General features: G+C 38.9%; 1 protein-coding gene across 9 annotated transcripts in view; it reads left to right on the top strand.

Moving 5' to 3' along the window:
* The window catches only part of Ppp1r9a (protein phosphatase 1 regulatory subunit 9A), a 248,459-nt gene that overhangs the window by 145,064 nt on the left and 84,612 nt on the right, over positions 1-18,783 (top strand). For all 9 annotated transcript variants that reach the window (XM_051177142.1, XM_051177141.1, XM_051177140.1 and 6 more), the window contains exons 3-4: positions 2,283-2,403; positions 10,710-10,814. In XM_051177142.1, the coding sequence (XP_051033099.1) occupies positions 2,283-2,403; positions 10,710-10,814 (226 nt within the window). The remainder of the gene's footprint in view (positions 1-2,282; positions 2,404-10,709; positions 10,815-18,783) is intronic.

The following is an 18,783-nucleotide window of genomic DNA, read 5'->3' as shown; positions in this document are numbered from 1 at the left end:
GTTCCAGACTAGACTTAAACCAAGTGGTGGATTTATCATATTCCTGAATAGGAAGGTTCATTTCAGAATCAAATTCAGTGTAATACAAATAGAACTGTCAACAAAGTTAAGTTACAAGAGAGAGGGTGTTGTGTAAATAATAATAAATTATATAGAGAAAGATCCAAACCTAAGGGAAGTGTAAAAACATGAAGGCTTCATTTGCCAAATATTTCAGTGTAATACAAACTTTGATAATCAGAACAAATTATACTGACAGTGGTTGGTTAGTGGAACAAAATAGAAAATATTAATATGAGAGAGAATTTAAGATGGCACTAAATCAGACATGTCTCAGCCTCTACCTGAACTACACATTTGAGCACTTTCATTACATCGTGTGTGAGAAACTCTAAACACATTAAAATCAAATGCTAAAAACTAGTGATATCATATTTGTAAAAACAATCTGTAACAGTATTTGTCACCTAGATTGGTGGGAATAACACAGCCAACATGGGAAAACAGGAGTTAGAAGAGATAATACCAGTTTGATGATGTGTAGCCTTAACCTGGTAATAATCAGGTTAATATCATAGTGTGACTCATTCAACCATCCCTTTACCATGACATACACAAGAGAATTCATTCTGGAGAGAAGAAAACCTTACACATGACCAATATGCAACTCACCCCATCCACCCAGCCCTGCAGAAACACTGGAAACCTTCACAAGCACAAGAGAACTCTGGGGAAAGCTCTCACAATGTGGTGAGTGTTGGAAAATCTTTGACAAGAGAATCCTTCCAATCAAGTCCAGGTTATTTATATAAGAGGAATTACTTGAATGAAATAAATATAGAAGTTGCATATATGCAACATCCTCAGTGCAATGGGTTCCAATAGCCTTCAGTGATCACTCACACATTAGTGGATGTTCCATGTTCTCACCCTGGGGGGGGGATCCATATGCTTGCAATCAAGGTAGCCATGTCTTCAGATGGATTCCACATTAAAACTAATGCAGGGAAGACACCATACAATCCAAGATACAGCACTGCTAAAGGCATCATTAGAAACAAATGGAGGATAAACTTACAGGATCATCTAAATGTCCTTAGAACAAAGTTGTCAAAAAGGCAGTTGCTAGTGACAAGTAATGTTTACAGAGGTGAATCCTCCTTGAAGCATATTATAAATATAATAATAATTGCACAAAGTTATTTTAAATGCATTCTCTTAAATTTGGAGTTAGTTCTCCTTTAATGACCCATAACTGCTGATTAGCTAGTATCTATTTTTTAATGCTGCTGATAAATCATGATTACAAAGACTTTGAGGTTAGCAGAAAAATCACCTTGAATGTTAACAAAGCCTTTTTATTTTATTGGTGGTGAACTACATATGCTTATGGGAAGGACAAATGGAAATGGGAATAAATACATGATTTGTAAGTGAATTTGAAATATAACTTTCAGTATTGCTTACAGGGCCAATAAAATAGAAATAAAGGTGACTGATTGTTAATAGAGATGTGATTTAATATACTGTGATATATCATCATGAAATATCATGCAGTCATTAAATATGATTTGGGTCTAGAAAAGTTTATGCACAGAGGTATCATTAATTTTAAATGTGTGGATGCCGATAGAAATGAAGTCTTTTTTGTGTAAAGAAAAGCTAAATATACTTGAGTGTGGGGTGCCTTTGGATGTTTCTGTATGTGTATAGATATGTAATGCATATATTGTTATGGATGAGTATAGGTACTTGTACAGAAGCATAGAGGATTGTTCTCATACATTCAATCTTCATTTTTCTTTTGTTTTTGTTGAGCTAGATACCAAACTCAGTGCATAAGGCACAGTTAGAAAATACTTGATCACTGAACCCACTCGAAGCTTCATGGAACCTTCTTAGCATGAGTAGACAATAAAAATGAAAAGATGAAATTCCAAATAACTGTGGGTCACATTTATTTAAAATTGTAATTGTTATTGAGTGTGTGTTTGTTCACGACTAAACCATTGCATAGGGTAATTGGAGACTCTGTTTTGAGATCCATTGATTCTTCTAGAACCAAACTATTATCTTTCCTGGGACCATGCTGAATTACCAACAATAGCAGAAGAATGTCCGAGACTCCTGAACCATTTGGCGCCTCCTGATTTGAGGAGGCCAACAAATCATTTGTCCCGTGTACAATGAACAACAAAGAAGGCAGCAAGCAGCCTCACCACTCAGCTAGGCCAGCTAGTACAGGACAAAATCCACTGCTCACTGTCTTCTCTTTCTCCTAGATGAGGATGGGCTTGGTATAAGCATTATTGGAATGGGTGTTGGTGCCGATGCAGGCCTGGAGAAGCTGGGGATATTTGTCAAGACAGTGACAGATGGCGGTGCTGCTCAGCGGGATGGCAGGTGAGCTGGGTACTGGACTGTCACTTGAATCCCAGGGAACTGCCCCACAAACTCCGTTAGTGTGATCTTTTGATTAAAATATATTTTTATTGTTTCTCAGATGTGCGAGAATGTTAAAACACCTGGATTACTTTCTTGTTGGTAGCAGAATATCTATGCAATAACTGTACATCTGTCTGCCTGCCTTTGTTTCTATCCATCCACCTACTTAACTCAGTGTGAAGTGGGTCGTAACATGGACATGTATGGTTGAAGAGTATGTCCTGGCTAAGTTGACATATAACTCTGTTTCAGAAATGTTCAAATGGATGGTAATTACTTTGGTGTTTTTGAAAATGGCAGAGGTGGAGGGGAATTCTGGGGACTAGTGTTCCCCCATGGCTCCTACAGAGAAACAGGTACTAGAGCGCTGCTGGGACCTGTAGGAGACCTGTCCATGAGCAGAGCCCAGCAGCCTGCTGTTTTAGCTTGAATCCGCGCAAAGATCATGTATCTTGAATGTAAAGATTTCACCTTACACCAGGGATCTGATGGAAACTGGAAGCAAAGGGGTGACAGTAGAGATGAGCAGATACCCCAGATTTTGATAGCTGAATTCAAAGGACACTGAATAAATAACATTTTTTATGTTAGATTACATATCCCATAACCTTCTTCTCAAGATGTCAAAGAATCCTGATCTCGAAACTCACAACAGCACCCTTCTGTCTTTCATAATCTTAAAACACCTGTTAGTATACACAGAGTCCTAAAGGGGCAGGTACCAAATTTATTTAATTTATTGGTTTTTCGAGACAGGGTTTCTCTGTAGCTTTGAAGCCTGCCTGTAACTCACTCTGTAGACCAGGCTAGTCACAAACTCAGAGAGATCTTCCTGCCTCTGCCTCCCAAGTGCTGGGATTAAAAGTGTGTGACCCCACCACACGAGCTTTATTTTATTTTATTTTATTTTATTTTATTTTAGAGACAGGGTCTTAAGAAAGATGTCAAGTTAACCATGGAAAATAATGGAGCCAATAACATGTTACCAAAATCTGTCCTCTGATTTCCATGAGTGTGGACATGAGTACAAACACACATTAAGACAATGCAAAATAAATAAATAAATACACAACATTTTAAGCTGGGCATAGTAGCCACACCTTTAACCTCAGCACTTGGGAGGCAGAGGCAGGTGGATCTCTGGTTTGAGGCCAGCCTACTCTACACAGTCAGGGCTACACAGAGTAACCGTGTCAAGAAAAAATAAAAAATATTAAAAAGAAATTTAAAGTGGGCAATATTAATATCACCATCATGTAACTCATTGAAAGGCCCCCTTCTTCCAAGCGAATTAAACGTGTAAAATTTACCCCATTTGTAAAGTCATAACTATATGTATACACTAAATAAACCAGCTCACTAGCCTTACGGCTACTGGCGGGTTCTGAGTCAGTACCGAGGCCTCTCGGCAGTTTGGGGAGGAGGCTGAAGAGCATGCCCTGTGCAGGGGTCAGTGTCACTGTTGGAGTGCTTTGCAGCCTGGACTACTTCTTCTCTTTGGCAAGATGCACATTTTTACCTAATGTCATGTCTATTCCTCGACAGACCTCTTTAACAGTTCATCTCCTGGAGTCCTCATGATAAATTCTCTCTAGGTTGACAGTTTTGCTTTCCTTCCTTATAGTACTTTTTATACTCTTTTTTCCCCTTGTTTTGGGCACATAGGTAGGTGTGAGTTTCATGTTTACATAGCCACATTGAAGAAATTAGAGAATGTCATAATACTTTTATATGTTAATTTTATATCTTAAACATGGAATATTTTCTGTATAAGTGTGGAAGCTCCAAATGTTCCTTACATTTTGAGAGAATTTCCTTTTGGCTTGGGTTATAGACTGTAGATCCTCAAGTCCAGAAGCTTCGGCTTGATTATGACTCACTCTTGTAATGCTTTAGCCAAGGGAAGCCTTTCAGGCTGTGTCCCTAGTCTCTATGAAAATGTTATCATCAGCAGTCAGCATATGTAGTGTTGGTTTTTAGGGTAGTAAGGAACACGTCTAGGCTGAGCAGTGAAGATCGTGTTGCTAGCCACTGTCAGCGTCCTGTTGCTGACCTGCCTCTGGGAGTTGTTCAGTCAGTACACCTTTGTTTCCTTAAGTAAGGTAAGACCTGAAGTCTTCAGGAGTCTTTCTTCCCACAGGCTTGTTCCCTGTCTGGGTAGATTGCTGAAACCATGGCCAGAAACAAATCTCAAAGATTGCAGTGTGTGTGTGTGAGTGTGTGTGTGTGTGTGTGTGTGTGTGTGTGTGTGTGTGTGTGTGGTGTGTAACTTACAGATGTTTTTGGCATTTTTTTTATTTCAAAATGGAAAGTATGTCAACATTTTTATATACAAATTATCAGGAATATCTCTGGTGATTTCTCTGAAACTGATTAAATAATGGTAAATTTCATTGTCATATCATTCAATGCTTTAGAAATACGTTGCTGAAGTGCCCTTCAGAAACGTCAGTTTGTGCTTCCCAGAGCAGAACTCCCAGACAGCTGCTGCTATATCCCATTTAGACTGAATATTGTGATATAATAGAACCTTTAATAATTTGAATGCCATAATTTCCCTTCAGCTTTTAATGTCCTTTTGTGCCCTTGTCCTTAATAATTTATTTATTATTTTAATTCAAGTATATGTATGTGCCTGGGCACCACATGCATGTGGCTCCTTACAGACACCAGAAGGCATCAGCACAGTCCATTGTGCTGTGGGTGCTGGGAACTGAACCGAGGCCATGTGTAAGAGCAGGGCCCTTAGCTGCCGAGGCATCTCTTCAGACCTTCTGCTTGAGCCCTTGAAAATGTGTTCTGGTCACCTGTATTTCTTCCTTTTAAAAATAAATTTTTTGGTGTGTTTTTTGTTGGTGGTAGTGAGGTTTTTTTTTTTTGTTTTTTTTTTTTTTTTTTTTTTGGCAAGTGTATTATTCATTGGTGTTTCAGTGAGAATCTACAGAAATGAGTGGTCCACACCAACTGTCTCTACTGTTTAACTGATGAAAAATTTTCCCCTGCTTCTCCATTTTACAAAAAATAAAATAAAATAAAGGTTAGATACAACAAACAAAATTAATATGGAATTCTAAACTTAAAGTCTGTATTTACTCCCTATTCTTGTGGGCCTACTCTGTGGCTCATGTGCCATTTTCTTCTTAGTGCTCTAGTTTATTTTTAATGACCATCTAAAGACTCTCGAATTCATGCTTCAAACATTGGACACGTGGAACCTAGTGGGCAATCCCAAATATAGCATAAAAGACATTGAGTTCTGTTTTCCCCTTTTCTTGAATTTGCTTCTTTGTTTGTTTTCTTGAGATAGAGTTTCTCTGTATTGCCTTGGCTGTCCCTGGAACTCACTCTGTAACCAGGATGTCTTAGAACTTAGAGATCCACCTGCCTCTGCCTCCCAAATGCTGGGATTAGAGGTGTATGCCACCACACCCAGCTTCTCTGTTTCGTTTCAATTGCGCCAGAAATGGTTATTTTGTGTATTGACTCTATTCTTCATTATTTTCATTAAAACTGACCGTTCGCTTTTTTGTCCTCGTTTATTTTACCCATACGTTCTCATTATGTTGTGTATTTCTTTCTTTGGAGTGCCACAAGGCTTGGGTTTTCAGTTCATGGTCTAGACCCTATCTGTAGACCAGGTTTTTCTCCATATTCATTGGCATCTGTTAGGCTTCTTTAAGCACATCCCTCCCCACTTTATCTCTGCCTTTGCCCCAAGAGCCTTCTTTTAAAATTATGATGTTGTGTGACTTTTGGGAACAACAGGGCATCTCCAGTGTCACTTAGAAATGCCCGTTAGATTGCATTGTTATCTGTGCTAGCTTTCTTCCTTGACCTCCATGCATATCTCATTTAGAATAATAACTACCCAAACTATTGTCTGTTAAAGTATGTGGTATGAAAAATAAGTTGAGATGAGAAGGTTTTGATTTTTTTTGTTGTTGTTTGTTTTCTAATCTTTGACAGTACACATCTTAGATGAGACCTGGAGCTAACCAAGGAATAACTTACAATAATTCATGCTCAAAAATCCAAGGTTTTGTACAAAATAGAGTTAAGAAAATTGGACTGAAGTTACTGAACTGAAGCATCGGAATAAACATTAACAATGATCTAAATAAAGGGATGTCAACTGTGCACTTTTTACAACAGGAACAACAGTTTTGATTTACATGTAATGCTTTTTAGACTTTTCATACTTTAAAAACGAGATTCCTTTCTCACATCTGCCTTGTGTCAGGAACATGTTTCTGGTTTGTTTTTTTATGTCACGTTGGTGACAATTGGCATTTTTAACATCAGGTTCTCCTCCAATGTGCCATGCCTGCGCCAGTTAGGTACCTCCTTTCCTCTTGTAGAGTAAGGCTCCTTGCCGCCAAAACCTGGACCCTTAGAGATGAGCTCATCCGTCTCTGCTGCGTTCATCTCTTTTTCACTTGTTTTATGTTTATTATATACTTATGGCAGGGTCTTGCTGTGTTGTCCAGGCTGACCTCAAAATCCTGTCTTCCAGCCAATCTTCTTCCTCAGTGTCCAGAATTGCCATTGTTGCTGGACTGTGCCACCACTTCCAAATTTAATTTATCTTTACGGTTATCACGTTGTTTTGTGTCAGTGGGACCGGAAAAAAAAATGGATTTGAGAGTAGAAAAATCTCCTATGAGATCCTTGCCCATGCCTGGAAGTGTTCTTTGAAGGATGAAGCCTGTGTCTCTTCTCAGAATGTGAGAGCAAATCTGATCAGTTTTTATAAGACTACATAGAAAGCAAGCACGGGCAGTCTGTCCTCTAAAATAGTATCTGCAGGAATACTCTTTTTTACTAGATTTATTTTAAAATGTCAACTTCTCAAATATAGTAATTTTATCATTGGTAGGATATGAGCTTATTATATAAATTTATTCACTGTTAGTGATGCATAGTAAATCAGCAATGAATAAACAAAATTTTAAATGAAAAGAAATAATAGTTATATTATCATCTCCCCAAATTAAGTACATATAATTAGATGTTAGGTTCCCTATGAGGAAAGCTATAAAATTCTGATAAAGATCAAATATGGGTTGATAAGTAGAGTTATATTCATGTTCACAGATAGGAAAAGTACTGACAGGATGTGAATTCTCCTTAATTTTATCTATGTGTCCAGTGAAACCTCAGTGAATAATCTCACTAAAGTTAATTTATAGATGCTTTAGTTTTCTTCCTATTGCTTTGATAAATAACCCTGACAAAGGCAACTTAAGGAATGAAGGGGTTCATTCTGACTCACAGTTCCAGAGGAATGAGCCCTCCATCCTAGACAAAAGTCTTGGCACCAGGCTGGGGAGTCTTGGAGGCAGGAGTAGGAAGTTGGCTGACCACTTTTCATCCTCAATTGAGTAGCAGAAAGAGCCAGCAGGAAGTGGGGCCATCTCCAGTGACCTATTTCCTCCTGCAAGGCCTTCCCCACAGTGCCACCATTTGGGGAATAGGAAGAGTCCAAGTACATGAGCCTGTGAGGGACATTTCACTTCAGACCACAGCAGTGAATACTGTTGAGTAGACTGTGATGTTTTATATGGAGAAACATAAGGTCCAAAATAGTACACTCAATGAAGGATAAGGAAAAAATTTGGAAGGAACATTCATTACCTGGCTTCAACATTTTCTTTTAAAGCCTCGGGGATCAAGAAAATATGGTATTTATAAGTAAATAAATAGATCAGCAGGAGAAAATAGTGAAGCCCAGAATAGACGTAAGGTTAGCATTGTTAATTGTTTACAGTACAAAATCCAACTGGATCACACCTTCCTAATTTCAGAGATTTGGGTTTTTTTTTGTTTTGTTTTGTTTTGTGTTGTTGTTGGTGGTGTTTATTAATACCATTCTTGGGAAGGTATTTCATTGCCACTTAATGAGAGAGGAGTGTTCAATCACACAACTTAGGAAACAGATAGCTTCGGTTTGCAACCTTAGCTGCACGTTAAGTCCTCAGAGAAACACAAAACATACACAGTGGCATCTCCACGAAGTCTGATTTCCTTTAGGAGTCGTGACATGCTGGTGAAATGATTTGAACTCGTAAATTCAGAGGAGAATGAAAAGGGTAGTGTGTCAGATTCTTCTGCTCTCCCTGGAGTGCCATAGATTTCAGTAACCCTTGCAAGTAACTAGCTCTCCATGGAAAGACCCCAAGAGCCTCCTCTCTCTCACTGCTGCTTTTAAGGATTCCCCAGCCTTCACCACCATTGTCGTCATCGTCGTCGTCATCATCATCATCATCTTAGGTCTAGGACCAGAATTGTAAAACCTGCGGACAAGGATAGGGTAGGGCCGAAGGGCACTATAAACTGCAGAAGGAGACAAATGAGAAAACCAAACTGCTAGTAGCAGACTTGAATAGCGCAGATACCATTTCTGCTCTTTCTGAGGCTCACTCTGATGTCTGGGGTGGGGGTGGGCCTCAGCACTGAGGTGTCTCTCTGTAATGCCACAGTTTGACAGGCTTTGTAAGCTCACTTGCTCACTTCAGCACACCTTTCAGAATTTGTTGTTCAAATACAGGTGAACACCAAAGAACTTAAAAGATGACTTTCATGAGTATAAAACAAACAGGTCAAATATTTTATTCACCTCCCTAAGCATTTCAGAAGGTAGTAAGAAAATAAATGTGAACAAAAGAGTATTTTGGGAACTGGGTATAGCCCAATGGCAGAGAGCTTGGCTGCATAACTTGGGCTCCATTGTCAGCACACCCATTTCCTTTGCCTTCTCTAAGGAACAAGGTAGGCAGGAATGTCAGAATAATAAAGCTTGCTTAGCTCCAATTGGTTAGCTCCATGATTGACAGTGTATAAAAGATCTGGAAACACCAAGGATTCTTCAACCCCCATATGTTTGTTTAATTTCTACTGTGACTGAAACTCTTTGAGTCAAGTATATACCCTGGAAGGACTCACGTGTATAAAAAAAAAAGCATATAGAAAGTTAATTATTTACAGCTGAGTTTATAATAGCTAAATTTGAAAATGATGCATGTCTATCTACCAAAAGTACATGCACAGAATATACTATGGTATAGATGTCAAAATGAATTAGCTAGAATTGCAACTGTGGTTGCCAGAGTAAAACATCTCAAATTTAATATTGAGTGAGTGAAGTACTTAATAAGATGAGAAGTACACGTTATAATTTTTTAAACATACATTATGTGTATTCATTGGCATATCTTGCTAAACAAAAACAGTATGTGCCATCTCTACTGAAGAAATAAAGGCAGTAAGATTATAGGAAAATAACTAAGGGACTTCCCCATTTTTGTAATGAATTAATTAAGAAAAAACATGATTCAAATACCACACAGTGCTCATATTTGATAAAGCTGGAAATTGGGTGCTTGAGTGTGTGCTTTCCATTTCATACAACATTATTCCATGAAGTCACTGTATATACATACATACATATATATGTGTGTGTGTGTATGTATATATATATGTATGCACATATATTTAGAATGACTTTATTTATCAGTATTAGTATAATGTGCATCTCAGAAACATACATACATAATTACACATCTGAGTATATATAAGCATACACATGTACACATGTAAGTATTGCATATTTGAACAACTGACACCATTCCTGATGTTTTGCCTGAAGGAGAAGAGAGTGACAGTGACTAGGTGTTAGGCTCAAAGAGTATTTCAACAGTATTTGTTAGATTTCATTAGGCACAAAATGTACTAGAGATCTGCCATACTTTATAGTTACTATTTTTTTTAAAGTATATGTGTGAAACTGAATCTTTCACTATTACTTTTCTAGCTTTCAGTGGAATTTTTATTTTTTGTAATGTCTGCATATGTACATACATTTATATGTTTATGTGGGTATGTGTGCATTGATATGCACATGTAGAGACTAAGAGAACAGTTTCAAGTTTTGTTCCTCGGGTGCTGTCTACCTTTTCTTGAGAGAGTGTCTCTTTGGCCTTGGATTAGCTAAATGTGTTTGACTAGCTGGACAGCAAGCCACAGGTATTCTCTTGTTAACATTTTTACATGGTTTCTGGGTGTCAAGTTCAGCTCTCTGTATTTGGAAGGCAAGCCCTGTACTAACTGAGCTGTCTCTTCAATCTGGAAAAGATATTAAGGATTTGACTACACTCTGGAGCTTATTGTGCAGAAGATAAGTTTGGAATCAGCAAAATTTTGGTCAAGTTACTTTCTTGCATTAGCAGACAATTTCACTATGGGTGCTGTTTTCTGTTTTTCTCCAGGATCCAAGTCAATGACCAGATTGTAGAAGTGGATGGAATCAGCCTGGTGGGGGTCACACAGAATTTTGCAGCAACTGTTCTACGAAATACCAAGGGCAATGTTAGGTGAGTCTGAGGCTTTCTAATGAGCATCTTGTTAACTGTACTTTTATGGATGGCAATTTCTCCATAAATATTTATAAATACAATGAAAATTTTGTCTGAATACTAAAACAGTGGGAACAATGCTGTTGCTAAGCTGTACAGTGTACCTTATGGTTAACACAGAATTGCCATGGCAATGGAATTTGTAGTCACCACCTCAGTAAATAGTAATTTCCTTCACAATTCCTTTTAACAAAACCAGTTTTGGAACAGTTGAAACTGAAATGGATGTTCACACCCCAGTGGCATGCATTATTAGACAAGTAAGCTGAATGATTCGAGGCAGTGCATTTTAAGAATCTTTAATTGTTTTTAAGAGTCAGCCAGGATCTCCCTTTGATGAGTTGTGTCTTTCATAACTTAAGAGGACAGAGGGTACAATCTTCAGACCTTGGAATTTATATCAGTTCTCTGATTGTAACAAGTATGACTTTTAAATAAGAAAGCTATTTCACCCAACTCTGGTTGTAATTTGAAAGCAGTTTTATTTGATTAACATTTCCTTTTTTTTTTTTAAACACTGTAAATATATTGTACTTTGCCAAAGTTCCACGAATGAACATTTTAAGGAGACACTACTTATGAGTGTAACTCTGAAAGCAGCTCAGTGCTCTCCTCACTGAAATGAAACTGCTGGTCATTCTGAAAACCCTGTTGAGGTGACATCACTGGATGGAGGACAGCAGCACCCTCGCGCAGTGTATTTGATGTTGTATGAGCACGAGTTCGAGCTTTCTACTCCTTCAGGGGCAGAAGCACTGCATGATGCTGAGGAAACACCCTGAAGAATGCAACAGAAACAAATATGGAGCTGGGGTCTGGGGTTTTTACTCACAGTCCTCAGAAACACGGGTGCCTAGAAACACCTGCCACGATGCTCTTAGCTCTGTGGCTCTTTGGTAAAGACGATGGCTGTTCTTCAGATTGCTCTGTGGCACCCACACATCACTTTCCCACATGGTACAAGATTTGCTTGGGAGCTGCTCATTGGCATCAAGACAAACTCAAAGACGAAATAGGATGCCCATTCAAGTGGTGAGAATACACCTCAGTTGGGAGAGTGTGAAAGGACAGTAGCGATACCTGTTCTTTTTCCCTCCTCCCTATTGGTCAGGCCCATTTGTGTTCATATTTCAATACATGGGAAAATGGCAAGTATCTTCTTCTTTTTTATTATTTAATTTTTGTATTTAATTTATTATTTTATATGTCGATCCCAGTTCCCTCTCCCTCCTTTCCTCCCTTCCTTTTACCCTCTCTGCCCTCTCACATGCACTCTAACCACCCTCCCCTCCCATCCCCCACCCTAATTCCATATGTAGGGCAGTGCCATCCAGGTGGGGTCATGTAGATCTGACAGGTCATTTGAAGGAGGGACTAGGACTTCTCTCCTGTCTCTAGGTTAAGGCAGTTATCCCTCCATGGGGGATGTGTTCGCAAGGTCATTTGTGCACCAGGGATACATCCTGGTTCCACTGTCTGAGGTCCCTTAAGACTGCTCAGTCCTTCTGGCTGAGACCCATATTCAGGGGGGCCTGAGTCAGTCCCGTGCTGGATTCCCAGCTATCAGTCTGGGGACCCGTTAGCTCCTCCATGTTCAGGTCAGCTGTCTCTATGTGTTTCTGCAACCTGGTCTTGTCTTCTCCCTCAGCATCTGGATTCTAGTTCGACTCAGTGTTTAGGTATGGGTGTTTGTTCTGTTTCCAACAGGTACTAGATGAGGGCTCCATGATGTTGGATACGTTAGTTGTTGATCTCACTATCCAGGAAGGGCATTTGTGGTAGCCTTTCCACGGTTGCTCAAAATTTTAGTTGGTGGCAGTCTTGTAGGTCTCTAGACCTTTCTTTAGGTTCAGTTTTTTTACTCATATGCTAATTCTATCTCTAGTGGAAGAACATAGCTACAGTTTTAAAAATATGAAGTGCTGTTACGAAAAGGGGAATTGATCTTTTATTTATCTCGTGTGGTTGATCTAATGCAGAGGAGTAGATGTAATCATAGCTGCATCACAGCTGCCTCCTCTTTGGACGCTTTGCACGGCCCTCTGCTCTGCGTGGGAGCTCTTGGGCCTGTTGTTGGCGGTCTCATCGGGTCGTGCTTCCTTCTCGCCCCTTGTCCTTCCATGCTCGCCTGTGGCTCCACAGCAGTCGCCATCCTTCAGACATGACTTGTGTGCGGTTGTTTCTGAACCCTCTTGTCTTCTCTGTTCCCTATTTAAAGTGTCGTTTTCTGTCCAGAGCCACTGCGCCTTAAGCATGTCTCAGCTCCCTTATTCTCCAGCAATCCACCCCAACCTCAGTGACCTAACTGACAACAGCCATCTTCACACCATTTTTCATTGTTTTGTTGTTGTTGTTTGTTTGTTTGTTTTTGCCTTGAGGGGCTAGAACATTCAGATTTCACTGTTTAGTTTGCAAAAAAAAAAAAAAAAAATCTTGGTAAACACGTGGCACTGTTAACCTCCTTTATTCCCTCCACATTATTTAACCAGCATCTGAAATTTGCTGAAGTTATGTAACCCACAGGCTCAATTAGTTGACTGCAAGAGAAAGTGCTTTCATGCTCTTAACTTTGTAAGAATAATAGTCAAATCTTCCAAATACATTTACTAGTGGTTCTATATGAAATATTAATCCAAAACTGGACCAGAGTTTATCATGAAATAAAATAACTCACATGTGTATATGTTTATATATATATATATACACATATACTTAATATATTTCTGTATTTCTTTTCTCTCATATTTTTTTGTTCAGAATAAAATTCTCATTAGATAGCCATGTCTACCTTGGGACTCTCTATATAGGCCAGGATAGAACCTGTGACCATACTTTTATTTCTGCCTCACATTACTGGAGTTGTAGGCATGTACCTTGCTAGTTCTGTATTTTTTAATACCTAGAGACTTTAACATCTCATATTTAATGATTATCAAAATGTTTTTTCAGCTGGTGTTGTTGTCAGGAAAATCACTGTTCTCTTAGACTTCTTAGATTTTTTCCATCACAAATTACAGACCCTGTAGGAATAAGTGGAATTCAAGGCTTTAAAGAACCAGAAATTTGGGGTTTGCAGATAGAAATAGGGAGAAGTTGAAAACAAGGTTATGATTATTTTTATGTATCTATAGAAAGGTTAACATTTTTTTGTTTGTTTCCTGGAAATGTGCAGGAAAACTTTTGTCATAATTAGATATAAGTCAAAGTCATACTGAATCCCAGTGACTTCGCCCATAATTTCAGAAAAGAGTTTGTCTCCTCTTCATGTGTTCTTTCTTACTACAATATCAATGGTAATTCCTGTATTTATGAATTCATGGTGTGGATGAGAGTGCCATTTGTCTTTGGTTTTGTTGTTATTTTGTGGGAGAGTCTGGTTGTTTGCAGAGACAGAGGCTCTGCCTATAGACCAGGCTATCCTAGAACTCACAATGTAGCACAGGCAGACCTCAGACTCATCACAGTCTTACCTCAGCCTTCTAATTTTGGGATTACAGAAGTATGATACCCTTAGTACTTATTGTTTGGTTGGTTATAGTGCTGAAGGTTGAAACCAGAGCAAGACCATAGCCTGGTTGACCTTGAATCTTCATGACCTGCAATTCATGAACTATTTATCAGCATTGCCACAGCCAGCATTGGTCTCTGTACTTATCTGCTAGCTCTAGATCACAATTCAGAACATAGTCTCTTCTTATCTGCAGAGATGCAATCAGGAGATTGAAGCACTTGTCTGAATTTGTAACATTACTGGCAAAATAAAAGACAAGGTTAAATTTTATATCCATGATAAATGGAAAATAGTTAATGACTTTGAACCAGACTAAGAGAATTTTGGCAAGAGGAAAGGCAGAGACACAGTCACCAGCCAGATGCAGAGGAAGCAAGATCTGAATGCCTGCTGAGAAAAGGTACCAAGCCCTGTGGCTAAACATAGATAAGAGTTATGGGATCTGGGCGTTGGTGGCACATGCCTTTAAATCCAGCACTCTGGAGGCACAGGCAGGCGGATCTCTGTGAGTTCAAGGCCAGCCTGGTTTACAGAGCAAGTGTCAGGACAGGCTCCAAAGCTACACAGAGAAACCCTGTCTCAACACCCCTCCCTCCCAAAAAAAGAATTGTGGGCTAATTTTAGTTGTAATAGCTAGTCAGTAATAAGCCTAAGTAACAGGCCAAACCGTTTATAGTTAATGTAAGCCTCTGTGTGTTTATTTGGGATTGTATGGCTACAGGATGGAGTAGGACAGAAACTTCTGTCTACACAAGGTCAAAAGAAGAGAGTACCAAATGCATTATGAAGTATGCATTGTGACTTGTGGCTAAGCAGGAGCTGGTCTGCACTTCCCAGGTGCTCAGCTACAGAATGCTTGGGTCATGGTCCTGATCCTGTGAAAACTGGGACATGCACCACCAGGGGACAAAGGATGACTTAAAAATACATGTTAATGTGTAATTCCTGGGTAAGACAAAATAGCCTGCCAGCACGGTATATGACAGTACTTGGGTTTTCGACTCTCCTGGATTTCCTGGACTGTTTTGGTTTACGTTCCATGTCAGTGTGAGTAGGCTAAGTTAGCCAAGTTAGCCCACAAAGCTGATAAAGCATTAATTAGCAGATACAGCAGTTGTCCACAGATAGGACACCCTTCCCAGTGTAGATAGACATCATGCAGTATTAGAGGTTCAGGGAGAGGTCCAGGAGGATGAATGCTACCTTTGTTTGAGCTGGAGTGTCCATTTTCTCTTGTTCTTAGACACTGGCATTGTGAGTCTCTGGCCCTGAGACTCCTGTGGTACACAGTATCTATAGGGCTAGTTATATCTTACTAGTTTGCGTGTGTGTGTGTGTGTGTGTGTGTGTGTGTGTATCAGTTCACAAATCACATCTTTGCTGACTGCTGTCTTGTTTTATTGTTTACTGTGTAGAAATCTAAGTTAGCCTAATAATATTGGCATTTTTCCCCCTAGCATTCATCCCGTGCCCTTCCGCTGATCTTGTCTTTGTGAAGCAGACTTTGTTCTGCTCCCTGTCATATCACTCTGAGCTTCACCCTCAGTCCACTTTTATTGTTTAAGTATGTAAAGTGAATAGAAACACCAGAAGTGGACAGAATCATTGGCATTAGTGAAGAAGCTGATCTTCCACCAGTAAGTGTGACCTCAGGACATTGGGGAAGAAACTTCTATTTCTTCCTTTTGTTGGGTACTGTTTTCTTTTCCTCACTGTGCAATATAACATGTGCAAGGCCTTAGCCCTAGTTCTACAGTTACAATACAAAACCAAACCAATGAATGAGCAGATGAGAAAAAAATAAGGGTAACGTAAATGAGTCTAGAAATATACCACGTTTCTGCATCAGAATATGTAATGGTTAAGTTTTCAACTTTCTCCAAATTAATCTGTATAGTCAACATGGCACCCCGAAGTCTCAGCAGTTTGTTTTGTAGAAGTTACTGTTGTTTAAACAGATAGAAGTTTGAAGTTGGAGGGTTTTCACTGCCTGAAGGCTGTTCTAGTCAAGGCTGGAAATGTGAGATTAGTGATGAAAATTGAAGGAACTGAATGAAATTGGAATATAGACATCCACAAATTTCACTTTATATTTTCTTTTCCTTTTTTGGTTTTTTGAGATAGCTTTCTCTGTGTAACAGCCCAGGCTGTGCTGGAACTGCCCCAGTAGACCAAACTGGCCTTAAAGTCACAGAGATCCACCTGCCTCTGCTTCCTGAATGCTGGAATCAAAGGTGTGGGCCACCACCACCACCCAGCTAAGTTACCTTTTTTTTTTTTAAAGGAGATTCCAAATTACTTCAGGGCAAGAGATTAAAGATTATAGTGTTATTACCAAATGGCTGGGAAAATGGGAGTGCCTGATTAAAAGCAAAGCAAAAAGCTCCTGAATTTCTTCTCATAGTACAAACAAAAACCAGTTTATGATCAATCAGAAGCCTAAATGTATCAACTAGAAGCTAAAGGCATTTTTAAGTGGTCAAATATTTATGATTTTGGCTTAATTAAAATAACTGTAAAAATGTAAGAAAAGGTAGAAAAGAAAATAGTGGTAAATTGCACTAACATTTACAGCACTTCTTTTACAATGATCTTAACGTCACTTAGATGTGTGTTTTTAGCATTGACTGTTTGGCTCTGGGTATCCGATCATTGTGCTCTTCCCTCAGCACACAGGTTTTATCGGTTGCCGATAGTCCTCTATGTAAGGTCGAGGCTTCCTGGATTGTCCCATTCAAGTACTTGAGGAAGACAAGTCACCAAAGAACTTTGTTTTTCTTCTGTGTACATGAAATACCTTCCAGCATCACTAATAGCCGATGAACTTCACATTAATCAAGAGTGAAACAGTAGTATACACTATTGCAGAGGCTGCAATCTTAAGAATTGATAAATTTATGTATTGACAGGCACTATAGATCAACTAGAGCATTTAATGATGATGGGAATACAGCTCACACAATTTGCTCGAGTTTGACAGCTTCCCTACTTTGTCCTCCACCTCTCCTCCTCTCTCTCCCTTGCTTGTAGCTGAAGGAGACCTTCAGTTCCCAGTCTTTCTGCTTTAGTTGGGTATGTTTTAAAGCACACACATGCTGTGTCTGCCAACTAGCAATTCTTGTTTATTTACTCATAGTACTAAGACATATATATATATATATATATATATATATATATATATATATATATAAGACATGCACACAGAAACATTATTCATAATAGCTGAAAAGGAGAAGTAATTTAAATGTTCTTTAACTGTTGATGAACAAAATGTGCTACTTCGAGGCTGTGCAAAGGATGAAAGTACCCATACACCCATCTCCATCCATAGGACTCTCACAGTCTTTACACTTAGAAAAAGCCAGGCATGGTAGATAGCATGGTGGCTCATACCGTTAATCCCAGCAGAGGCAAAAGCAGATGGATCTCTGTGAGTTAGAGGCCAGCCTGGTCTAGACAGCCAAGAATACATGGAGAAACCCTATCTCAAAAAACCAAAAGGGGGAAAGAAAAGAAGGAAGGAAGGGAGGGAGGAAGGAAGGAAAAAAGGTAGGAAGGAAGCCATACACAGAAGCCAGGGTCCAGTTTGATACTTACTGTATAATCTAGGAAAGGCAAAGAAATCAGGCGTGTTTGAAACTAAGAAGTGTTCTATATTCATGGCATTGTTTATTATACAATTGTACAGTTATCAAAACTCATCAGATTATCCAACTAAATCTTGGTCAGTTTTGTTATACATATATAAAACCTCAAAAAAGTTAGTTAACAGTTGTGTGGTAGTCTCTATGATTATCCTAGAAAGTATCATTGCACAACATTGTTGCTAATGACATTGGCAATGCAAGAAGGAGGAGGGGTCTGTCTTGTTGAAATAAATTTCTTAGCAATAATCTGTCTCTTTTATCATGTAGTGAAACTTATTTTTTAAAAGACATTTTATTGCTATTGGCTTTTTTTTTAATCAGGAAATATTACCATACAGTTATATGAATCTGAACTTTTTCTTATTCAAACATGAATTTGCACCTATTTGTGTGTGTGTGTGTGTGTGTGTGTGTGCGTGTGTGTGTGTGTGTGTGTGTGTGTGTGCGCGCGCGTGCGTGTTTTAATCTACCACGAGCAGCAGGACCTATTGTATCTTGGCCCATTATTGTGTGCTAGACATGGTTTCCATGCTTTTTATTCCATTTAAATTCTGTGATCCCAAACATCAAATTTTTATATTCCCATTGTTATATGATCCATTTCAAAGCTCACGTGGGCCTCTCTACAGGGTTATCTTACAACATAGAAAATGTTCCCTTATGTCAGAGAGTACTCAAGAGCATGTCATCTTTTCATAATCAAATATTTAATGTGACATCCTTTTAGTACTCAAGTTGATAAAATGGAGTCAGTGTATCCTTCTTCTCA

This window comes from Phodopus roborovskii, unplaced genomic scaffold (genome assembly GCF_943737965.1).
Source record: "Phodopus roborovskii unplaced genomic scaffold, PHOROB, whole genome shotgun sequence".
Classification (NCBI taxonomy): domain Eukaryota; kingdom Metazoa; phylum Chordata; class Mammalia; order Rodentia; family Cricetidae; genus Phodopus; species Phodopus roborovskii.
The sequence above is the reverse complement of the archived record's forward strand: the minus strand, read 5'-3'. Positions and strand labels throughout refer to the sequence as shown.